General features: G+C 39.1%; 1 protein-coding gene across 3 annotated transcripts in view; it reads right to left on the reverse strand.

Moving 5' to 3' along the window:
• Positions 1 to 25,646, reverse strand: part of CACNA2D3 (calcium voltage-gated channel auxiliary subunit alpha2delta 3) — a 1,031,774-nt gene that overhangs the window by 176,751 nt on the left and 829,377 nt on the right. For all 3 annotated transcript variants that reach the window (XM_074284452.1, XM_074284451.1, XM_074284453.1), the window contains 2 exons: positions 20,502 to 20,623; positions 12,712 to 12,792 (listed from right to left, as the gene is read on the reverse strand). In XM_074284452.1, the coding sequence (XP_074140553.1) occupies positions 12,712 to 12,792; positions 20,502 to 20,623 (203 nt within the window). The remainder of the gene's footprint in view (positions 1 to 12,711; positions 12,793 to 20,501; positions 20,624 to 25,646) is intronic.

Raw genomic sequence — 25,646 nt, forward strand, 5'->3', positions numbered from 1 at the left:
TTCCTTCAACAGAAAAAGGAAACTGAAGACCAGGGAGGCCCCTTTGCAAGGTCCCAAATCCAGCCCAACCTACTTCCCATTTGTATTTCAAAGAATATGTACCTCAGGAACTGCTCTACTGGTGGCTTCCAAAAGAACACGACCTTTAAAAAATCATGGACACTGAGGATCACAGAACAACCATGACTGAGCCAGGGGCAGTGGGTCAAGTCTGCCTGTCCTCCCAGTAGCTAAGGAGCTCAGGGACTTGGAGCCATTTGGAGCTGAGAAATAATCTCAGCACTGTGAGTCAAGGTTGCCTCAGTAGGGACAAATTGGTCCAGGACAGAAACAAAGCAGGTCAGAGGGAATCAATAATGAGATCAGGCCTCAGAGTGACTGCTGCACTTCCAGACCAGGTGAGATTAGGAGATCAGGTAACACGGACCCAGGTTCTCTGATTTCAGAGATGGTTTTCTTCAGAACACGGACCCAGGTTCTCTGATTTCAGAGATGGTTTTCTTCAGAACACGGACCCAGGTTCTCTGATTTCAGAGATGGTTTTCTTCAGTGTGGTTCTCTCTATTTTCAAATACTTATTTCTTTTAGTTCTTTTCTTAAAATATTTTAGGCTATATATCCTAAACATACACTAACATATACATATATGTATATGTACATATATTATATATATGTAACACACACACATTCTTTCTTTTACATATTTCCATGCGAGTCATATTGGGAGAGGAAAATCAGAACAAAATGGAAAAACCCTGGCGGAGAAAGAAAAAAACAATGGAAGAAAAAAAATGAAAATATTATGCTTCTGTCCACATAAGTCTCCATCGTTCTCTCTCTGGATGCGGATGGCTTTTTCCATCCAAAGTTTATTGGAATTGCCTTGGATCACTGGATTGCTGAGAAAAGCTCCATCTATTATAGCGGATCACCACATGACGTTGTTGTTGTGTACAAGGCTTTCCTGGTTCTGCTCACTTCACTCAGCATCACTTCCTATCTCTTTCCAGGCTCATCTGCTTGTTCATTATTTCTTATAGAACAATAATATTCCATTACTTTCCTGTATCATTACTTGTGTAACTATTCCCCAATTGATGCTCATGCTCTCATTTTCCAATTCTCAAATACTTATTTCATACAGATTTTTCTTTTGAAGGAATTAAGCAGGGGTATAAAGGATGTTATCGGACATCTATTGGATGGGGATTAAGGAATAAAAAGAAAGAAAAGACTACTCAGTGTAAGGGAGAGCCAATGGTAGCCTATGAATTCTGTTGGTACACATGTGATAGCCAATAAACATGAGAAATGTCCAGCACATTGGGGACTGAATGTATAGATGAATGTGATTGACAGTAACCCACAATGGGCAGGTATGTTGAGTCTGTGATGTTGAGTCATTAGACCCTTTGGAATATCAGTTAGTTAACTGTGGCAATAACTTGATGAGGGCAAGATAAGTCTGAGGTTGTTCTTTTGGCTTTTCCACAAACAAATGATGTGATGCAAGAGCAAGAAAAGAGCAAGAAAAAAAAAGAAAAAAAGCAAGAAAGAGCAAGGCACTTGGAGACTAGAAGACCTGATTCCAAGCATTGCCACTGACATTTAATGTCTATGTGACCTAAAACAAGGATTAAATCTCTTTGGCCTCGGTTTCCTCCTCAGTAAAATGAGGGGGTTGGAACAGATAGGTCTCAGGTCCTTTTCAGGTCTCTCTGTGATCCTATTACTTGGACCAAGTAGAATCTCAGAATCTCCTGGGACAGCTCTCATGTCTAAGACGTATTACTCGTATCACCTTAGAAAACTCACAACTTCCAAAGCCTTCAGAACTTCCCAGGCCTGATTTTTTCACTTACAAAATCAAGGCCTTGTCCCAGAGGCCTCTGAGAGTCCACCCAACTCCAGATTGCCATGCCCATGATCTAGTTCATGCTTGAGGAAGAATGACTGCACAATATATCAGACAACTGGCTACCAGAGTCTATCTTTGACGGTCTTTGTGGAAGGGAGCTCATGATTTTCCTGGGGTTAACTTATTTCCTCTGCAAACTGAGGGCCTAGGAATGGATTCCTTTAAAGCCATAGAGTGGATTGAATGCAGGGTCTCACTCTATTCTCACACACAACCTGTGTGACCCCTCGGCAAACCACTTAACTCATTTGGGCCTCAGGTTACTCATCTGGAAAAGGCCTGGGTAGTTCTTTTCATTTCAGAGTTAATCAGGCTTGTCCAGGAAGCAGTCCCTTCCAGCCCCTGTTGCTAAGGCCATTGAGTAAGGGGATGCACCCTGAAGCAGAGGAAAAAGCCCTTGGGGTCATTTAAATTCCTTCGGGTACAATTATACTCCCAAGGCTCCAGATTCTCCCAACTTGGGGCTATTTTTATTCCCATGGCCAGGAATGATGTGAAACTCAATCCTGCCCATGCCCTTGTCAGCATCCACTGGGGGATGACAGCAGCTGCCTCGCATGACGGTTGCAGGCTTAAAGGTGGCTGCTGGTTTTGGAGACAATGTGAGCTGGTCACGGAACCTAATCCATTTCCCAAAACAGAACTGGGCCAGCACCTCTCAGCTGCCTGGATCCCCATCATGTTCTTTTCTCCTGCCAAGATGGTTAAGAAAACAGCCATGTATGTCACTGCCGCTTAGAGAAGGCGATAGCTGGGGCTGATCCTAGTCCCTTGATAAAGCATTCCTGCTATTAAATGGAGTGACCTTTGCATGATCACCGAGTGTTCCAGGTCTTGAGTCACCACTTTCCTCCCTAACAACTAGGAATTGTAAATCCCCATGCTCTACTGCCTTATGCCCAAGACACATGTGAGGCACTAAGGGTGGAGAAAATATCTGGTCCTGAGGGTGTCTAATAGTATTGAATTCCATGATTTTAGAGGAAAGCACATTTGGTCATCGGGTATGAAAATCGTGGATTCTGTGGCTTTGCTGTCTGTTTGAATCAAAGTGAGGTCCAAATCCTGCCATCGTGACCCTGGGAGGTCATGTCATCTCTACGAGCCTCGGCTTCCTCCCCAGTCAATGAGATGACTCTGAGGCTCCTTTCACCATCAGATCTATGATCCCCTTACAGAGAAGCCCCATATGAATGCACATTAAGTCATGATTTTAAGAGAAAGGAGAACAATCAGTAATAGGGGAAAACATGATTCAAAATGGATCAAAATGATGCACTTAACAGCCTCAAAATGGAAAGCTCACTATGTGACTTAAACACGAATCCTCATACTTTCTTTCCAAAGTTTGCAAAGCCCTTTTCTTGGAACTATTCCACAAAACGGCCAAGGGTAAGCATCAATTAAGACAGTTCTATCCATGGGAAGCAAAATCCAAAGGGGAGGCAGAGACGCAACGGAGACAAGACTCAAACCCAGGACAGTGGCCGGCGCGTGACCACGTGGACTTTCTGCTGCTGGAACAGAATCTCTTCTCACCTTTCACTCAGTCATTTAGGTTAATGTACATTCAACATAACCACCCTGGGGTTAACAGAATACATGCAGAGTCTAAAGGTCCCCCCTGAGTGTTTGAAAAGTCATCAGAGGCTGTGGGAACGTTGCCAGTGTAGCGATTACTTATTTTCAGAGTTCTCCAAGTATCCAGGATATTATGAACGACTTCCACCCAGAAGATCCTTAGCAAATTTAGGTAAGAGATGGGAGGCTCATGCAGGCAGCAGCTTCATTCCATCTGTATCTGACCATTAGCTCTGGGATACTTTTGAATCAATCAAGAAGTTTGGTACGTATTTCCTGCTTATGACACACTATGTTGGGCTTGAGTGATACAAAAAGCAAAATGGAGCTGACTTTGCCCTTTAAAAAAGCTGATTGATTGGACTGAAGTAGGCTGAGTTGAATTATATAGCATTCATGATGCTAGAGAGAACAATGAATGAATGAGTGAAAAAGCATTTATTAAGCACTTACTATCAGGTAGGCCGAGTTCATTAGGTATCCAACAAACAAAAATGGGCCAGTCTTTGTAAGGAGCTTATACCGTAATAAATAAATAAATAAATATACATACATACATACATACATACATACATACATACATATATATACATACATACGTATACATATATATATACATATATAGATAGATAGATATAGATAGATAGATATATAGATAGATAGATATACATCCATGAATGTGTTGGCTGGGTAAGGTGATTACAAAAGTGGAAGAAGGAGAGTTGAACCAAAGGGTAATCTAACCTATTGAAAGAGAGTTGAATAACATAATCTACTGTCCTTGATCACTTGATCAGTGATGTAGATAGGATGACTATACCTGGAACATGGGCAGGAGTAGGAGGTGAGAGAGAAGGGATGCATGTGAGTTTCCACAGGTTAGATAATCCTGTCTTTTTTCTCCCCTGCCGCAATTAGGGTTAAGTGACTTACCCAGGGTCACACAGCTAGGAAGTATTAAGTATCTGAGACTAGATTTGAACTTGGGTCCTCCTGAATTCAGGGCTGGCTCTAACCCTTACACCAATTAGCTGCCCCAATAATCCTGATTTTAAGGATTAGATTGTGAGCTCACTGAGACCAGAGACTGTCTTTTGGTCTTTTTGTATCTCTGGTGCTTAGCACAATAGATGGCACATAAGAAGGTGCTTTGTAAATAATTATTTAATTGATTTAAGGATCTTAAAATAGGGATGGGATGGCATGGGGATGCAGTAACAAAAATATAATATTTGATATTACATGGAAGGCAGTCCTATGGATCAGCTCACTGCGCCTGTGACTCCTTATTTATACTGAAAGAAGGTACAGCCTTAAAATCAGGAAGATCTTCTGTAATATATGTCCTTGAAAAAAGTTTCTGAAGTGTCCCAGGCAATTCCCCAAGCAGAAAGTCACACCCTAATTTGTCATTGCTTTGCTAAAGGATTCTCCCTCACTGGGAGCTCCCTATTGAGTGGCCATCACTTCTCCCACCTACTTAAAACGATAAACGCCAAGCCAGGAAGATCACAGTTGGACAAGCCAACAGCTGAGAGATGAGGATCTTTACTAGCAACCTGAAGAATCACAGAGGGCTTCCTGGAGGAGGCCAGATCTGATTTCCTTTTTAAAGGCAGAGCAAGCTACTGGCAAGCAGAGGGCTAAGAACATTTTCAGGTCTAACACAAGACAACATGGACCAACTTCCGAAGGCATGACGGGCTGCAGAAGAATGGTTATGCTCACTTTTATGAATCTACCATATTTCTAATTACCTGATCAAGCTAGGGTCCTCCACAGGACCCTGAAACCTGCACTCACCATTGGGCTCATTATGCTCTTCTTTAGAATTATGTGATCTGCAAACTGCAGGTGGCCCCTCTCCCCTTCCCTTCTGGGAGGGCTGCTAACCTTGCCTGCTGTCCAATAGCCAGCGGCCACACTGAGCTCAGCAACGCTCAGAGGCCAATGTTGAGAAATGCCCCTGGCTTTCCGAGAGCTGCCGTCTCCCAGCCAGAAGCTCCTTCTGGAATGATGGAAACAGCAGCTACTGAGGCTCTGACGAGCTTCTTGGAGTGTCTTCTAATCATAGTCTGTTTAGTCTTGTGTGCTCAGGAAGGGTTATTGCACATGATGATATAAACATCGGGGACAGACGACCTTCTCCAGGCCTTACAGAGCAGTGTCCCCCCTGCCCATCAAATTACCCTGGCGCCAATCGCAAGTTCTTGCAAGTTTCCCTCATTGGCTCCAGATAGAGAGAGAAATGATGGACCCAGAGTGCAGACTTTTCTTCCTTCTTTCTTCCTCCCTTCTTCCCTTCCTCCTTTCCTTCCCTCCCTCCTTCCTCCTTTACTTCCTTCCTTCCTTCCTTCCTTTCTTCCTTCCTTCCTTCCTTTTTTCCTTCCTTCCTTCCTTCCTTCCTTCCTTCCTTCCTTCCTTCCTTCCTTTCTTCCTTCCTTCCTTCCTTCCTTCCTTCCTTCCTTCCTTCCCTTCTACCTTCCTTTCTTCCCTTCTACCTTCCCTCCTTCCTTCCTTCCTTCCCTTCTACCTTCCTTTCTTCCTTCCTTCCCTTCTACCTTCCTTCCTTCCCTTCTACCTTCCCTTCTTCCTTCCTTCCTTCCCTTCTACCTTCCTTCCTTCCACCTTCCTTCCTTCCTTCCCTTCTACCTTCCTTACTTCCTTTCTACCTTCCTTCCTTCCCTTCTACCTTCCTTCCTTCCTTCTTTCCTTTCTTCCTTCCTTCCTTCCTTCCTTCCTTCCTTCCTTCCTTCCTTCCTTCCTTTCTTCCTTCCTTCCTTCCTTCCTTCCTTCCTTCCTTCCTTCCTTCCTTCCTTCCTTCCTTCCTTCCTTCCTTCCTTCCTTTCTTCCTTCCTTCCTTCCTTCCTTCCTTCCTTCCTTCCTTCCTTCCTTCCTTCCTTCCTTCCTTCCCTCCCCCCTTCCTTTCTGCCTTCCTCCTTCCTTCCTTCCTTCTTTCCTTCCTCCCTTCGTTCTTCCTACTCCTCTTTCTCCCCTCCTTCTCTCTTCCTTCTTATCCTTTCTCCTCTTCTTCCTCTTCTTCCCTTCTCCTTCTTATTTTGCATGACTATATATATTGTGTGACCATTATTTTTCTTGTCTACTCAATATGGGAGTGTATGGAGAAAGCAAGATTAGATTTTTTTTTAATTCTTTCATAACAAGGTCTCATCCTAGGCTTTAGCTCAGCTCAATCTGTTGTCGCCAATTTAATAAATCCTTCTTCTAAAGCATCTCACTATCACTTCCTGCTGAATGCAGAAGGAAGAAGAATAGAACATGTCCTGGTAAGATGAGGGTTTTTAAAAAAAACCTGGGGGCAGCTAGGGGGCACAGTGGATAGAGCACCAGCTCTGAATTCAGGAGGACCCGAGGTCAAATCTGGTCTCGGACACTTAACACTTCCTAGCTGTGTGACCCTGGGCAAGTCACTTAACCCCAGCCTCAGAAAAAGAAAAAAAGAAAAAAAATAAATAACCTATATCATACAGGGGAATGAAAGCCAATTTTTAAGAAAATAATTTGGAAAATAAATGAAAGTTCTGCTTTTTCTTTTTCTCTTTCTCTCTCCCTATTTCTGTCTTTCTTTCCATCTCTGCTTCTCTCTTGTCTCTCTATCTCTGTCTTCCCTCTGCTGATTATCTCTAACTTAGGTAGTTTAGAACAATCATTTGCAGGTTGTCTACCCCCCCGGACGGGGAGATCCCTAAAGGCAGCGCTTCCTTTTGCTTTGCTTTCCCTCCCCAGCCCTCAGCACAGAGCCTGACACACAGTAAACGCTTCATAAATGCTTGTTTCCTGACTTTGCTCACAGACTAGAAGAGCTTTAGCATCTTTTGCTTTTGCCCAACCAAGAGACATCTGGATGTAATATCTTAGGTCCTGCACTGTCTCCAACCTCTTCTGCTTTTCAGATTCCGAAGTTTTCCTCCAAGTTACCCCAGCTCATCCTCAGCCTGGTCCTGAAGTAGGTTGGAAAACGATAACCCCAAGGACTGAGATATACAAAGTGGTTTCAAGTTGGCTGATCTCTGAGAGACATTCTCTCACTTGAGCCCAGGACAGTCAGTGCCGCTCGTGAGATGGACACCGAGTAAAGCTGAGGGCCTGGGTTCCCATCTCACAAAAGATGCTGGCTTTCTAGATGGCGTTGGGAACATCCCTCAGTGTCTACGGGCCTCAGGTTCATGACCTCTCAAATAAGGGAGCCAGCCAACATGATTGGAACAACTGGTTCTGGATCTCTGCTTTTGCAGATGGGAAACCGAGGCTTGTAGATTTGCAGCAACATGCTCATAGTCACATGACTAGAACATTTTAGAACTGAGATCCAGCTCTATGTCATTCTGTCCCCTCGAGATATGATTCACTCCTGTTTTGTAGACTAGAATCTTCAAGCACCAAGTTCTTCCTTGAGTTGCCATAGTTATATAGGCAAATGTGGGACTCGATCCTGAATCCAACAGCTAGAAACAGGACAGGAAGAAGATGGACTCTGGGCTTGACCTAGGGAATCCAGAGCTCGGCTGACCCTTGGCAGGTCTCCAGGCAAGGAAGGACTCCACCATTTCTCCCTTCTCTGCAGGGAGCTGGTAAATGGAAATGTATGCAGCTCCTGGGGCAGCTGGGTAGCTGGCTGGCAGACAGAGCGAGAGGGGCACTGGAACTGGTGTCTTAGGGGAAAAAAAAGATGGATGGGCCTCATTTCTCCTCCATGGCTGATGTATCAATGGAAGCCTGCCCAGGAAGCCTGCCCCCTCTTCAAAGCTGTCAGTGACAGATGAGGATCTAAATGTTTTTGCTTAAAAGAATAAAAAAAAATTAAAAAAATTCCTCCCCGCCCAAGAGGCCCAGGCATTGTAAATGAATTAGGGAATACCAACGCAGGCCGTGGTGTTAGGCAAGCCTTCCAAGCTGGCTCCTTTAGAATTATTTGCAAAATTGTCAACTTTTCCCTTCAGATCTGTTTACTTTCTAAACAAGGGCCCCATTGAAGCTCGGTTCAGGGTCAGTCCCCTTTGCCCCATCTGGCTTCCCCAGGAGGACAAAGGACAGTCTTCCTCCCATTTTCATCTCTACCTGCTGAGACCCAAATTCTGTTCCAATTAAAGTCACCCTTTCATTTTAAAATAGTAAACAATCTCTGCTTAATTGGAGGGAAATATAGAGCCAACAATTACCAGGATCTAATTATGGCAGTGACTTGAAAGCCAGTTGGAATTATTAAAACAGAGTGAAATAGCTCCTCGTGCTTTGTATATTTAAAGGTCATTGGGAAGTCATCTCATCCATCCCACTGCCTCTCCTTGGGACCCAGGCCGGAGCAGGCCCTCCCACCGAAAATCTTAAGGACTAACATAGTCAATAGGTCATGACTTAGGGTAGGATCATAACTTTAGAGCTGTTGGGACTTTTGAAGTCATTTATTCCAATTCTTGCATTTTACAAAGGATAGAACTGGAGTCAAATATCTTCTACCAGATCATACAAGTACTAAATACAATTTGAACCCAGGCTCAGTGACTCCAAACTCAGCAATCTTTCCCCTGTCTCCTTCCAGTTGCCACCAGTGCTGTAGAAGGAGACATTGAGAATATGTAGGATAATACACCGGGAGAAGAAGGGATGCTAGCCACCCCCCAGCCCAACTCCTTTACTCCACCAGTAAGGGGCTGAAGTTGAGAGAGATCATGCTCCATCATGTGAATAGTAAATAGTGATAGTGAATAAATAGTAAAGCTGAGATTTGAACCCAGGTCCCATGACTTCAGATCTAGTGTTCTTCCCACTATTCTGGGCTGCTCAAAACTAGAGCATTATAGGATGATAGAGGTAAAGCTGGAGAGATCATGGAGTTAAATTAAACCAGAGAAGGATACCATTCAAATGGACATAAGGATCCCTCAGGGAAGCGTAATGACTTAGAAGACCACATATTATCTGTGTTTCATTTATTTTGTTAAATATTTCCCCTGGTTCCTACAGGGGAGTGTTGTATTTGATCCTTCTGAGTTAAACAAACTCCCTTTTTTCCAAGGGAGAAAAACCAGAGACACTAAGCCACTTGCCCAAGTCGTCAAGTGACTGAAGTGAAATTTGAACCTGGATCCTCCTTTTTTAAATAATATACATTGTCTTCTGACTTGTTTTCCTTTCCTTCTCTTTAATTATCTCATGAAAAGGCAAGTCTTCTGACCCAGGACCCTGTGGTCACCGGGCTGACTGTTTCACCCAAGGTCATAAGCAAGCTCCAAACAGGCTCTTTTCATGCTGTCTTCAGGTGGTTCTCTGACCAAGGGGCTAATGGAGTGTTTGGGAATATCCTCGTTCTCCCGTAGTCCGGATATGGATTGTCCAAACGGAATCCACATTTCACTCATAATCAACCCAAACAGGCATTTCAGAAATGTGAGGCATTTGGGAATATTTTTTAAATGAGGACAGAATGGGGAGGGAGGAACTAGCCAGCTTTGGTTTCAACAAAGAGCAGCCTGACCCAGAGCAGAGGATGCTAGGGCTGAAGAAAACCCAGAATGAAATGCTGTGACGCCAATTTGGGCTGACCTTAGATGAGACGGTCACCTCAGCTCGGCCCTGACTCGAGCAACTGGCTTAGATTCGGAGCTGCAAGGGACTCCAGAAATCCCCTAGCTCATCCCTACCCACTCCCCGGCCATTTTGTAGGCAATGAGATGGAGATGGAGAGACACAACATGGCTCCTTCATGGTCTCCCAGATACAAAAGGGATTTGGTTTCACTTCTACTGATCCCAGATCTAGGATTCAGTCCACTCTTATGCATGGCTAGGATGCCAACAAACTGTAATAACTAGAAGATTCTTAAATAGGAGAGAACGGATGATTCACTTCAGAATATAAGCTCCTTATAGAAAGCGACTGTTGCATTTTTTTGTGACTATTGTATACCCCACACTTAGCCTGGTGCCAGGCATGCAGTAGGTACTTAATAAATGTTTGTTGAATATGTGAGTACAACATAAGCTTCCTGATGATATGGTCCGAGGCATTTTTAGGATTGTATATTAGAGCTTCATATAGTATCTGGAATATTGCCAGCACGTAATACATGATTTTTCAATGACTGACTAGAATCTTTCATTTTTTTGCCTTTATATTCTCAGCACTTAGCATGGTGCCTGAAACACAGCTAATAATACAAATAATAATAATAAATCACTTGGATAAAGGACTTTAAGTTTTGTAAACCACTTTGCATTCAGTATCCCTTTTGATTCTCACAAGATTCCTAGGAGGCAGCTGTTAATATGGGCCTCATTTTTACATATAAGGAAACTGAGGCAAAAGGAAATAAGTGGTCGATTCAGGGTCACACAGCTAGGAATTCATATTCATTTTCCTGGTTCCAAGCCCAACCTTCTATCCACTGGGTCACCCAACTTAGGAAATGCTTCTTGAGTTGCACAGAATACAATCAAAGGAAATCTGGATGAGGGAGGGGCAATCTGTCTCTTCACTGATTTTGGCCTACTGATAACTGAATCTAGGGGAGAGAATCAGGGGACCAAGAAACCCAGATTCTGAGTCAAGTATGACCATTTATAACAGGGGTTCTCAAACTACAGCCAGTGGGCCGATGCCGCCCACTGAGGATGTTTATGCGGCCGCTGGGTTATGGCAAATGGGCTGAGGGGCGGAGACAGAGTATGAGGTTTGTTTTTACTCTAGTCCGGCCTACAACAGTCTGAGGGACAGTGACCTGACCCCCTATTTAAAAAGTTTGAGGACCACTGATTTATAACAACCTAAACCAAAATTTCTTTTCTATCTAAACTTCTACTCTCAGACATACCAATCTTACCACGCAATAGCATAATTGACTATACATAGCCAGGACTATTGCCCTGGGATAGTAGTGATGAGCCTAGAGAAGCTTTCAGTCCTTTCCAATTAAAACACATATGCAAAGACGGAGTCCAAATGGGAGGGAAAAAATTTAGATTTTTTTAAAAACTATATTATAAATGACTTGTGTGCAGAAAATCATCCTGACAGATTCTGACTGAATGTGAGTTGGGAAGGAGCTCAGAGCCAACTCAATCTGTACCTGACTTGAGAATCTCTCTCAGTCTCACCTAGAAGACCTTCCAGAATAGAGCAGTCCCTCCCTTCCCCTTCAAGGAACTATTACATTGGTGGAGACAGTTCAGTGTTAGGAAATTCAGGAAAACATACAATATAAAAACCAAAGTACCTAGAATTCTAGTTACTGAGAGAAATCTTTCCAAAGTCCTACAAAAAGATGCATTTTGTGATGAGACAAGGTCATTGTCAACCTATGTCAAGGAAGGCAGTACCTAGATAGCTGTTTTTTCTTTTAATAATTATTGACCAACAAAGCTTCAATTCATCTAGAACCCTTCTTTAAAAGATGTCACCCACGTGGTCAAAACTCAAGTATATGGTCAAACCCAATAGCCGCCACTTTTTTTTTTTTTTTTTGAAAGATCATAACTGATTTCTTAGGTATTTTCTGGTTTCAGATTCCCAGACAGCTGAGACAATAGCATTCTCTCTTGCCTCCTGACCTAGTAGGTAGCTGTAGCTTTGGGAGGATAAGAGTGCAAAACACATTCATCCTTTCAAAGAACAATCTTCAGTGTTTTTTATATAACATCATGCTCCCCAGAAGAATGGTCTCCTTTAAAAATTGTCTCCCTTGCAAAAAAAATGGTCTCCCTTGCAAAATGATGACTATAAAGAATTGAGAGAAATATAGGAAAATGTGTATAAAGTGATGTCGAATGAAAGAAAAGAGAACCAGGAAAACGAGATTATATATTAATTACAAAAAAAAAAAGAGACCATATTAACATTAATTGTGGCGATTGATCTTGTTCTGAGAATGATAATAAAACGTATTCGGATTCTCTCAATAAACAGGTGGGGAAACACAGGGATGGAAAATCGGATAAGCAATCAAGTTCTCTGCTCTTCAGTTTTGCATATAAGTTTTTAAGTATTGCCAGGAGAGTCTTGATTAGGAAGGAGCTATACCAGGAAATGATCATATTATAATATCTAAGGTGCTGATAAAAATATTTTAGAAAATAAGTCAGTAAAATGTGCTTATGCTCGGGCAGAACAACAGTACAAGAAAAACTAGGTACCCAACCAAGTGAACATAAATCAGTCTTACTTTGCTTGTGGATGGAAACGAACAAGAGCATTACCTGCTACCACTGGTGATTTCCTGTCATCAAGGAGTTGGATGGAAGTACTGGCCGTCACCACATTGCTTTTGTTTACTGTTCCTGTTGGAGAGGAAAAAAACAAAAAAACAGATATGGTATTCTAGTGGATTAATCCATCAGGGTCACTGATTTAAATGACATCAACTTATGAAATCTTCAACATTTATCCTTCATGGGCAAATTCTGAAACCCAGGCAGATCCTAAACTCTTGGGAACTTAGTTCACAGTCTTATGGAGTTTTTAGAGAAGGAGAAAGGTTAAGGATATTAGACAGTGATGCATTTATTATCAGAATTTTTCATTCCTATAATTTTAGAAACATACTGTTTGAGAGTTGGAAGGAATCTCAGTAGCTTCTAGCCAATTCATATAAAAAAAAAATAATTCCCACTTCTTGAACCTAGTTCTTGCTGATTCTTAACCCAACACCATCCAGCCTGGTGGGGGCTGCTGCTTGATAGGTGGTATCGGGGCTCAATAATCCCTATTGCTATCTTTTCCTGGATAAGAGTCAACATCGGTAGAGCAGCCAAAAAAGCAAAAACAATCTTGGGATGTATCAATAAACACTGACTCTAGCAATAAGAAGTTGTGAAGTCAATAAGCATTTATTAAGTATTTGTTCTATTTCAGGCACGATGCCAATTATACTTGCCTGGTGAAAACACAACTAGTATTGCATTCAATTCTAGGCACCATATTTTATGAAGAACATTGGCAAGCTGGAGAGAACATCTAAAACCTACCAGATTATTGAGTTTATATCATTGAAAGATCTTTGAAGGGAATTGGGGCTCTCTAGGCTAGAGAAAAGGAAACTTGGAACCAAGTGGGGAGAAAGTGACTGTCTTAAAATATTTGGGGAAATATTGGGGATCATGGGGAAAGGGGATCACAGGTTTATTCTTCTGAATCCAAGAGGACAGAACTAGAATTCTTGGGTAAAAGTAGCAGAGAGGCAAATTTAGCCTTAATAGAGTGGTGAAGAGAGATTTTTACAGCTAGAGGTATCCCAAGATAAGAGAGATTTCCTTGGGAGATAATGGATTCCTCTTACTGAAACTCTTCAAGATATGATTTGAACATCTTTTATATATATATATTCTTATTCAGACAAGGGAAGTCCCAGGCAACCTTAGGCTCCTTTGTTTCTTTCCAAATCATAAGAGATAAAATTTTGAAACTCTGATAGACCTGATTCTCTATTACCTGATTTGGGGGACATGGGAGAGATCTCAGTTTAATTTTGTCCTTTCTCCTAGAATTCTTTACAGTCTAGAACATACAGCATGTTGAGTAGCACATAATTACTGTTCCCTATGTTTACTTATCTCAAGAGTCATATTTATATTCTGTCCACAAATATACATCATGGAAGAGCAGCTGGACAAGAAGTTTGGAAATAGTTTTCCAATGAGTTGGGAGCATTGGCTCTGATTTCTTGGTTCAGAATGGACTGACCTTGAAAATCTTATTGAAAGTCCTGGGTTTTGGGGCACGTCTATTCCAAACATGGATAAAATAGGAATGTAGCGCTTACTCCAAAGACTCCATAAGAGCTTCTTGGTTATTCGTGATGGCTACAGACCTCAAAGGGGAAAGTTGCCAAATATTGATTTGGAATGCCACCAAAGCAATGACATCAGGCATCATATGGAAATTATCTGGGTTCTTCTTCTAGGTAGCCAGACACTACATCAGGAAGTAAAACTCTCTCTGGTGTCCTGGAATCAATATTTAGAATGTCAACGCAGCTCAGTATCTTAGAAATCACACGGTTTAATAGATTCTTTCTACAGATGAGGAAACAGAAACCCAGAGAGTTGTATGAATTGTCCACTTGTGCACAGAGAGCCAGGACTAGATCCTAGAGCTCTTAGCTCAGAGTTCTGATTTTTTTTTTCATAAAATTACATGAATTGGTGGAAAATCAAGAGGATTTGGGGTAGAACAGGACCCTCCTGGCACAATCCAAGAAGATCCAAAGAAAGGCCCCAACCGGGGGATTGACCAGCATGAAATGCAAATACCTCCAGTTAGCTCTGCAGAAACACCAAGTGGGGACCCTTGGGTTAGCTGGATTTGGCTGGAACCACAGAAACTTTCACTTGCTGGACTATGTGTGGAGTCTGGGATTTGAGGTGGGAGGAATGATGGCAGGCCCAGATGGGCCGCTGAGATGCAGCCCTGAACAAGAAGAAATCAGCACACCAGGAATGCAGAGGCAGTGAGGCAGGGACACTGCTGGGTGTGGACACTTTCAGGAGGGGAGAGCTTTTGCTTTGGAGTGCCATGTCAGAGGGAAGAGCTGAAGTGAAGCTAGAGGCACTATTCCCCCATCCCACAATCAGAAATGCTTACATTAATACTTCCCATTGAAAAAAAAAAAAATTAACCAGCAAAGAAGAAAGAACCGAACTATGAAAACTTAATATGGAATGTGGAAGATGGAGGTTCATCTTCAGAGGAGGACACTACAGTTAAAAAAAAAAAAGAAGAAGAAAAAAAAAAAAAGCTTCTACCTCAAAGAATAAAATTAAATGGCTCTCTGACCAGAAAGAATTTATAAATTTTTAAAAAGAATTTGAAAATCAAATGAGAGACATTGAAGAAAAACAAAAAAAAAGAATCCAAGAAAAATAAGATCTCGAGAAAGTTAATCAAATTAGAAAAGGAGATACAAAGTCTTAAAGATAAAAATAATTCTCTGAAAATTAGAATGGAGCAAGGGAAAGTCAGTGAAGCTAAAAGAGATTAAGAAGTAACAAGGCAATATGTAAAAAAATATAAAGAAAAAAAATAGAACAAAATGTGAAACAACTTAGAAAAACAACAGGTCTGGAGACCATATCAAGAAGAAAAAATACAAGAATAATTGGACTACCTGAAAGTTGTAACCCAAAAAAGAACCTTGACATGATATATTGCAATAAATAATCCAAGAAAATTGTTCTGGAGTTATAAAGCAGGAGGTAAAAATAGAAATAGAAAAAAAAAAAAAAAAAAAAAAAAAAAAAAAACAAACCTCCAATTACACCTCAGAGAGATTCTTTGTAGAAAACACATAGAAATATTATTGTCAAATTTTGAAACCCCCCAGGTCAAAGAGAAAAATTTGCAAGAAATAAGAAAAACAAATTCAAATATGCTGGTACTACAATTAGAATTGTATAGGACTTATCAGCAGACACAATTAAAGACCACAGATCCTGAATTCGTTTATACCAGCAATTAAAAGAACTGGACCTATGGCCAAAGATATCATGTCCAGCAAAAATTATTCATGATATTGAATGAAAAAATATGGACATACAATGAACTTGCAGGTTTTCAAGACTTTCAACCAAATCTGAACTTAATAAAAAAATCTAACATATGAGTCAATATCAAAGATCAATTTCAAGGAATTTAACATGGACAATTTATTTTATGTTGTATACCATATGTTCAATCAAGATTGATATCAACAACTGGGCAGGTCAAAAGAAAGATTAAGGCAGAATTAAGGTAAAAAAAAAAGTACATTATGCAAATGAGGTTAGATGAAGAATAGACACAGAAGTATTAGAGAAGGGAGGAAGCTCATAGTTCCGAAAACCTACTGACATTGGGAATGGGTTAAATTGGCAACACTACATATATATCATAAAGAGTATAGCACCCTCCAAATTCTATAAAGTAATGAGGGGGAAGGGATGGGTGGAGAGGGAAGAGAAGGATGGAGGAAGACAAGGGAGGGAAACATAGGTGAGAGAAGGTTAATTAATAGCAAGACAAGTTAACGAGCAGAATTAAAGCAAAGAATTAGCAGGAATAGGAAAGATATGTATAGGGGAGGGGCAGGTTTGTGTGTGTATTCCTATTTGTATATGTATACATAAATATATCCTTGTTAACTATAGCTTGCTTGGGGGAGGTGGGAGTGGGGAATGAAAGGGGAAAAAGGAATAAAGTAAAAATGTGCACAGCAGAAAACAAAAGAACAACTTCTGAAGAAATAAAGAAAAGATGGCTACTCATGAATATAATTTCTTCTATTATTTCTTCTACTATTATATATACTTTCCTGAACTGCTAATCTATTGTTATATATTTTGAATCCTTTCTGATATTCTGCTGGGCACATGACAATGTTCTGTTCTGTTTTATTTTATTTTATTTTGTCTTCCTTTTCTGTTTTTCTTTTCTTTTTTTTTTTTAAAATATTGCTTTTAACAAAATATATATATATTTTTTTGAAAAAAGTCTATCATGTGAAAAAGATTTTAGACTTATTCTGCTTGGTCTCAAAAGGAAGAACCAGGAAAAGTAGAGAAAGAAACTCCTTTAGATTTGATATTATGAACAACTTCCTAACAATTCCAAGTAAAATGAATTGCTTTAAAAGATGGCAGTTTTGACATCACTAGAGTCCTTCCTTTTAGTCCTTTCAGGTTGGAGAAATGACCACGTGCTAGTTTTGTGATAGAGGGATAGTTAGTCAAGTAGACAGTATACTTTGTCTCTGTCTAATAATATCTCTGAGATATTCTGTGATTCAACTGGGTCAAACATTAAAGAAAAGAAGAATCCTATTTTGCTCTATATCTGGTAGGAAATAAACACAGAGAACTCCTTTATCCTTTAAACTTTATGCACAACTGAAATGTTCCTCTCTCAGAAATTCTTAGTGGCCTTTGACACCACAGAATAACCTCTCCTCCTGCATATTCCCCTTTCTTTGACACTTTCTTCTTTCTAGGTTTTCAGGATACCATGCAGAGTCTCTGGATTTTCTTCCTACCTATCTGACCACTCCTCAGGTTCCTTCTCAGGATTCTTATCTAGATCATGCCCTCTAACCATTATTTTAGGCTTTTTTTCTCTTCTATCTCTATTGTATTTCACTTGCTAATCTCATCATCTCCCAAGCAGATGATCTCTAAACCCTTTTCTAAACTGATAATTCCCAAGTCTAATTATCTTGCCCCAATAATTTGCTGCTATCCAGTTTCACATCTCTAATTGTCTCTCTGACATCTCCAACTGGTTGTCCAGGAGACATCTAAAGCTCAGCATGTCTGAAATAGAACTTAGTATCTTTCTCTTATACCCTTCCTTCATCTTAACTTCTCTATCAATGTTAAGAGCAACACCTTCCTCCAAGTCCTCAGTTTCACAACTTGGAGGCACTCTGGACTCCTCATTATATTTTATACTCCATATCTGATCTATTGTCTCTTGATTTTACTTTTGTTATATCTTGGGAATATGGTCCTCCCTCTGCACCTACTAGCATCCTGGTGTAGACCCTCCTCCTCACACATTGGGCTATTACAATAGTTTGCTATTGGGTTTACTTGTCTCAGGTGTCTCCCCATAATCTATTCTCCATCAGCCACCCCGGTGGTAAAGAGTAAAACATAAAGAAAGAAAATGGGTTATGAAGGACTCTGAATGCCAAACAAAGGATTTGCATTTGATACTAAGGAAATAGGTTGCTACTAGAGTTTATTGAGTAGTGGGATGGAATATTTGGACTGGAACTTTAGTAAAATCACTTTGGTAGCTGAATAGTGGATAAATTAGACTGGTGGAGAGTATCCTTTACCTCCTTTTGTATAAATTAGTGGATTTTGTATAAAATCCTTTTGTATAAAATAGTATAATATAATATAATATAATATAATATAATATAATATAATATAATATAATATAATATAATATAATATAGTATAGTATAATATAATATAATATAATATAATATAATATAATATAATATAATATAATATAATATAATATAATATAATATAATATAATATAATATAATATAATATAATATAATATAATATAATATAATATAATATAATATAATATAATATAATATAATATAATGTAATATAATGTAATATAATATAATATAATATAATATAATATAATATAATATAATATAATATAATATAATATAATATAATATAATATAATATAATATAATATAATATAATATAATATAATATAATATAATATAATATAATATAATATAACATAATATAATAGTATATATAGTATTTTGTATAAAATAGTGGATAATTAGACTGGGTAGAGAGTATTATTTACCTCTTTTTGTATAAATTAGTGGATTTTGTATAAAATCCTTTTGTATAAAATAGTATAATATAATATAATATAATATAATATAATATAATATAATATAATATAATATAATATAATATAATATAGTATAATAGTATATATAGTATTTTGTATAAAATAGTGGATGATTAGACTGGGTAGAGAGTATCCTTTACCTCCTTTTGTATAAATTAGTGGATTTTGTATAAAATTCTTTTGTATAAAATTGTATAATATAATATATATAAATACAGTATAATAGTATATATAGTATTTTGTATAAAGTAGTGGATAAATTAGACTGGGTGGAGAGTATCCTTTACCTCCTTTTGTGTACACTGAAGTAGATACCTAATAAATGTTCATTAGTTTGATTGATCTAGTACTTTAGTAAAATCACTTGGTAGCTGAATAGTGGATAAATTAGATTGGGTGGAGATTATCCTTTACCTCCTTTTGTATAAATTAGTGGATTTTGTATAAAATCCTTTTGTATAAAGTAGTATAATATAATATAATATAATATAATATAATATAATATAATATAATATAATATAATATAATATAATATAATATAATATAATATAATATAATATAATACAATACAATACAATACAATACAATACAATATAATATAATATAATATAATATAATATAATATAATATAGTATAATAGTATATATAGTATTTTGTATAAAATAGTGGATAATTAGACTGGGTAGAGAGTATCCTTTATCTCCTTTTGTATAAATTAGTGGATTTTGTATAAAATCCTTTTGTATAAAATTGTATAATATAATATATATAAATACAGTATAATAGTATATATAGTATTTTGTATAAAGTAGTGGATAAATTAGACTGGGTGGAGAGTATCCTTTACCTTCTATTGTGTACACTGAAGTAGATACCTAATAAATGTTCATTAGTTTGATTGATCTAGTACTTTAGTAAAATCACTTGGTAGCTGAATAGTGGATAAATTAGATTGGGTGGAGAGTATCCTTTACCTCCTTTTGTATACACTGAAGTAGATACCTAATAAATGTTCATTGATTTGATTGATCTAGTGCAGCCCATCATTTTACAGATGAAAAAATTGAGACCCAGGTTAGGCCCAAGGTCACGTGTGTTAAGCAAGCACAGATCTTGTGATTGAGAATGTCTGAGAGTTAATTGAGGAAGGAGATTTGTTAACAACTGAGTCAAACAGGGGCTGGTCCCTTAAGCAAGTTGAAATGGCTTGGTCCTCATCTGGGAGAAGGGAGGGAGGCTGTTTGGATGCCTGACTTTGTTCTCCATTTCTGTGAACAAATCTATTGTTATTGTGCATTGAAACTATTATGGATATTGACCTTTTTTTCTTTAGCTTTTCCAAACAAAGTGGGAGTCTTTTTTTTTTTTCTTTCTTTTTTTTTTTTTTTTTTCACTGTGCATATGGCCCTGGGAGGGAAGGCCCTCTCTTAATTACACAATAGCTTTAGGCCAAATCTCTGCTTTATTTAGGGTATTAAGATTCTGAAGCCTGGTTACTAATTAAACATTGGCTAAACATTTCTCGGTTGATTCCTAATAACTAAGTTTCTATTATGAATCATTTCAACTCAGCCTTGCGCTCTGCATGGGTGAAAATTTAAAACATTACAACAATACGGACCGACGCTGAACGGGATGGAGTAGACAAAGCTTCCCGGGATCTGTTCGGCTGCTCTTCTGTACCAGAGCGGGAAATGATCAGCGTTGAAAATATTCTCCTTATCTCCAGCTTTCAGGAAGTCTCTTGAAACAGAAAAAGAAAAGAAAGCATTTGTCATTTTCTCAGAGCATTTAGGAAGAAGCTCCTCCATTCACTGAGATCCCTTAGAGAGAAACACACATCCCATTCCAAGTCTCCAACTAAATTGTTTTACAATTGAAAGAATGGACAGACTGTATTTTCTGGATTCAAGTCCATCCAATACATATTATTGTGTGTTACTAGGCAACCAACTGAATCCCTCAGTGCCTTTAGTTCCCTTAAGACTGAGTTGCTGAGTTCTAGTAGTTAAAACTCCAATTTTTTTCAATTTTTTAATCAATCTCATGTACTTTTGTAAATCGGAAAAATCACATTGTTAAAAAAGTGCATTGAAACAGCTAGGGGAACTGAGCTTAGAGATGACTTAAGGGACAGTCATAACTGTCTGGGAGTCCTTTCCTCATGGACTATTAGATTGTGAGCTCTGTGAGGCAAAGGGTTGATTTCTGCCTTTCCTCATATATACTTAGCACATAGTAGGTATACAATGAACTTTTGTTTTTTCTCTATTTTGTTGTTGTTGTTTTCCCCCTTTAATATTTGGGGAAATTACTCTGTTTGACCCCAATGGTTATACATTGGAACAACTGAGAAAAGTTTAAAAGAGAAGGTGGTTTAATTTTAGGGGCCAGAGAGATGAACGTAACCATCAGAGCTGTCCAAAATTTGAATGTACTGCCTGAAAAAGAAGTCTGATCTTCATTATAAATCTTCTAAGAAAACAAAAACAAACCAAAAAAATTTTAGTTCTTTTACATGTTGTCTATTACCCATTAGATTATGAGTGTCTTGAAGGTGAATTCTATGTTTTTGCGTTTCTTTGTATCCCTACCATTTAGCCTTACAGAGAATAGATACTCAATAAATGCTTATTAACCGACTGAATGAAGTATGGTTGGACTGGAAAGGCACTGGGATCCCTTCCCTCCTCCCTCTCTGATCTTAAGGTCTGTTGATTCTATTTTATCATATGGATAAAATCCAGCCCAGAGTTCAGAATATCCCAACTGATCTCCAGCCAATTCCCATCATTTCCAAGTTCCATGTACTCGACCAAAGAGCTAATACATAGTTCACAATGGTGCAGTGGATAGAGTACTGGGCCTGGAATCAGAGAGACTCATCATGAATTCAAATCTAGCCTCAAATACTTCCTAACTCTGTGTCACCGATCAAATTACTCCACCTTGTTTGTCTTAGTTTCCTCATCTATAAAATGAACTGGAGAAGGAAATGACACAACACTCCAGTATCTCTGTCAAGAAAATACCAAATGGGATCACAGAAAGCTGGGAGTGACTGAAAAATGACTTAAAACCTTGTTACTGTATGTACCAAATACTATGCTAAGCACTTTGCCGGTATTTCATTTTACCCTCATAACAGCACAGGGATATTGTCATCCATTGGCAGAGAAGGACATTGAGAAAAACAGCAAAGCCCAGCGCTCCGTAAGTTTCTAAGGTTAAATTTTAACTCTGGTCTTCTCAACCTCAAAACTCATGTTCTATTCATTGCACATCTTACTGCCTATCGCTTAGTTCGTCTGACTTATTTCCTTGGGTCTCAAAAGGAGGCAGCAATATTTACTTCTGGACTTTCAGTCCTTCTAAGGAACAAAGTCTACCTTCTTGAATGTTCTTATTTATTAAGTTCATAACTATCGAACAATTTGATATTTTCATATTGAGGATGCAAAAGTTCTAAAGGGCCATAGAGAGGAATTTTTACAAGGCAGAGAGAACTTTCTCTCTAACTTCCTTCTATCCTATCCCATTTATCAAACTTGTTCTCCTCCAGTTAGTGACTGAGCCCAGTAGGAACCTTTACTTAATAACTTTGGAACTTGTGGGATTCATTATGATTTCACGGGAGACTCTCAACGATTGTGCGTGCTGTAACAGCTCCACAGCCAGCTCATTGTTCATTCCAGAGTTTCCCCAGAGCATTTTCCAAGTGGATCATTTAGAAGGAAGAGAGGGATTCATTCCCCCCCATACCCCCAAGGATAAGTATCTTTAATCCTTTGAATAACTTTCAACAACTGAACATCCACATTCCATTTGTTCTTGGCAAAATGGCATCTCTCATTTCAAGAGAGCAATCCTAGAGCTTCAGGTCTTCAGCACTGCAAAGAACTTGGGCAAAATCCAGTTTAATATCCATCGCCAGCAAAGACCGTGAACTTCTAAACAGAAATTGTCTTTTGCCTTTCTTTATATCCCCAGCACTAAACACAGGGCCTGATTCATGGTGGGTGCTGAATAAACACTTAAAGACTAACTTTAATGTACTGGTCATATAGCCTGTGCTTGAAAACTCCAGCTTGAAGACTTTATTTCTTCCAGAGGAAGCCATGTCCTTCCTTGGACAGGTTTAATTATCAGGACCCACTTCCCAGGCCCCAGCATAGATTTGCCTCATTGCAAGTTCTGCTTATCTTTCCTTTGGGGACAAATGAAACAAATCTAATCCTTCTTCTAAATAATACTCTGTGAATTTGAGAAAATCGTGTCTTTTGCCTTTAAGGTCAAATATTGTTTTTTTAGGAAAACTAGAAGTCCAAAAAGTATTGCTGCTTCCTTTGGAAATCTAGAGAAATGTTTTGAAGAATGAAGCATTCTGGTAGAATTCATGAAACCCAGAGTTCCTGGAGCTGGAGTAAGTCAGTTGGGATTTTGTGAACTCTGAACTGGTATTTAGTCACATGATAGAATAGAATCAAAAAAACTCAGAGGCAAAAGAAAGCTCAGTGATAATCTTATCTCCTTCAAGCTTTCTCATCTCTAGTCAATCAAATCAACAAGTACTTGTTAAGCATCAACTATGGGCCAAGCACTGCTATGGATACAAGGAAAAGCAAAAGGTCATCCCTGATCTCAAGGAGCTCAGAATTTGGGGGGGAAGGCTACAGGTAAACAGCTAGGTACAAGCAAGATAAAGATGGCCTTAGCATTAATTTTTTTAAGACTGATCCTCTTCGGCATGGACTAAGTGCCTTCCTCCATCCTGGCTGCTCTTCTCTGGCCACTCTCCAGCTTATCGGTGTTCTTCCTAAAATGCAATGCCCATATTCCAGCTCTGGTGTGCCTAGCCTTGTCATATTCCATCTCTGGTCTGCCTAGCTCTGAGTGTAGCCAGCTTATCACCTCCTTAAATTCAGATGTCAGACCTCTTCTTCTGTAGCTCAGGGTCACAATAAGATTTTGCCCACCTTATCCTTCAACTAAATTGCCTGAGATCTATATAAAATATAGATATAGATAAACATGGAGTGAGAGATAGAGAGACTGCGAGTGAGTGGATGAGAAAGAGAGAAAGAGGCAGAGAGGGGAACAGAGGGGGGTGGAGAGAGAGAGCACAGAGACAAAGACAGAGAGAAAAACAGAGATAGAAAAAGAAAAAGAGAGATTCTCTGTTTTAGGACCGTTTCCTTGAACCATGGCCATAGTTTGATAATCTCAATAAGTGACTCAGCTGGTCTATAAAATATTCCTGGAAGTTGATGCTAGGCTGGCATTGGGACAGGGAAGGTCCCAATCTGCCACTGGCACTGACACATGTGTACCACATCTTCAGCCCTTGGCCCTCATCACTCAAACTGCCCACCCCCATGCAGAAGGAGAACCGATCCTGCTGCAAGTCAAAGAAGGCCAGAATGAGTTTTGATCATTCACCATCAACAAGCTTTAGATTATTATCAGCCCTGGGAGGGCAAGATTTCCACTGACACTCTGGAGTTATTTGTTTTGAGATGGGCTCAGGAAAACAAAAATGTGGAAACTTTCTGTTCTGCCAATAATTGAGCTATTTCCTAAATTCTGCAAGAGCTCCTTAAGATGGGATCCAAGAGCCAGTAGGACTCCAGAACCTTTTTTAGAGCAGAGAGATAGTGGGGATACTTGGGACATATGAAATGTCACATAGGAGCTCCAAGGAGTGATCAAGTGAAAATAAAAATGGAAACCTACTTAATGCATCAAAATTCTTAAAAAAAAACACTTATTGGCTTATTGATTTTCATATAACAACCCTGTAGAACATGAAATGATCTTCGCATCTTGAAGATGAGGAAACTGAGCCTCTGAGACTTTCAGTCTTTTCTTGGTAATTTCATTGGGTCTAAAAAGCTGGGAAGGAACAGCTACATCATCAACTGCACAGAGTGCTCTGAGGCTCAAATGAGCTAATAAGTGGAAAGTGCTTTATGAGTGAATGATAGCTACTATTTAATGTCCATGATTATCAGACTTACTCATCCAGTCCCAGTCTCTCTCATGACCTCAAGTTTTGCATCTCCAGCTGCCAATTAACATCCTTAAACTCGATGTGTCCAAAACCAAACATACAATTTTTCTTTCCAAACACAATTCAATCCCCTTTTGAATATATTCCAGTGGTTCTCCATCTCTTCCAGGAGCAAATAAGGAAGTGAGAGATCTGCTAGACTATATTCAATTCAATCCTCTATTCTGTATTCAAAACCTAGTTGCCTCTAACCTTTCCAGTCTTTGTAGACCTCATCATCTTCCACAAAGCCAATAAAAGAGTGACAATGATCTCCTTCCTAACCCAGTCCTCCATCTCTAGATTTTGAGTATTTTCACTGGCTGTGACCTAGGTCTGGGATGTTCTTCCTAATCACTTTCACTTCCTGGATTTTCTCAAGTTCCAGTTAAAATCCAACTTTCTATAGAAAATCATTCCCAATCTCTTTTTATTCTAGTGATTTCTTTCTAAGACTACCTCTAATTAATCAAATATAGATATAGATAAACATGTAGTGAGAGAGAGAAACTGCGAGTGAGTGAATGAGAAAGAGAGAAAGAGGCAGAGAGGGGAACAGAGGGGGGTGGAGAGAGAGAGCACAGAGACAAAGACAGAGAGAAAAACAGAAATAGAAAAAGAAAAAGAGAGAGATTCACATGGAGAGAGAGACAGAAAGAAAGGGAGAGACAGTGAGTGAGAAAGAAGGAGAGAGGGAAGGAAGGAGGGAAGGAAAGA

The sequence above is a fragment of the Sminthopsis crassicaudata genome, chromosome 1 (assembly GCF_048593235.1).
Source record: "Sminthopsis crassicaudata isolate SCR6 chromosome 1, ASM4859323v1, whole genome shotgun sequence".
Classification (NCBI taxonomy): Eukaryota; Metazoa; Chordata; class Mammalia; order Dasyuromorphia; family Dasyuridae; genus Sminthopsis; species Sminthopsis crassicaudata.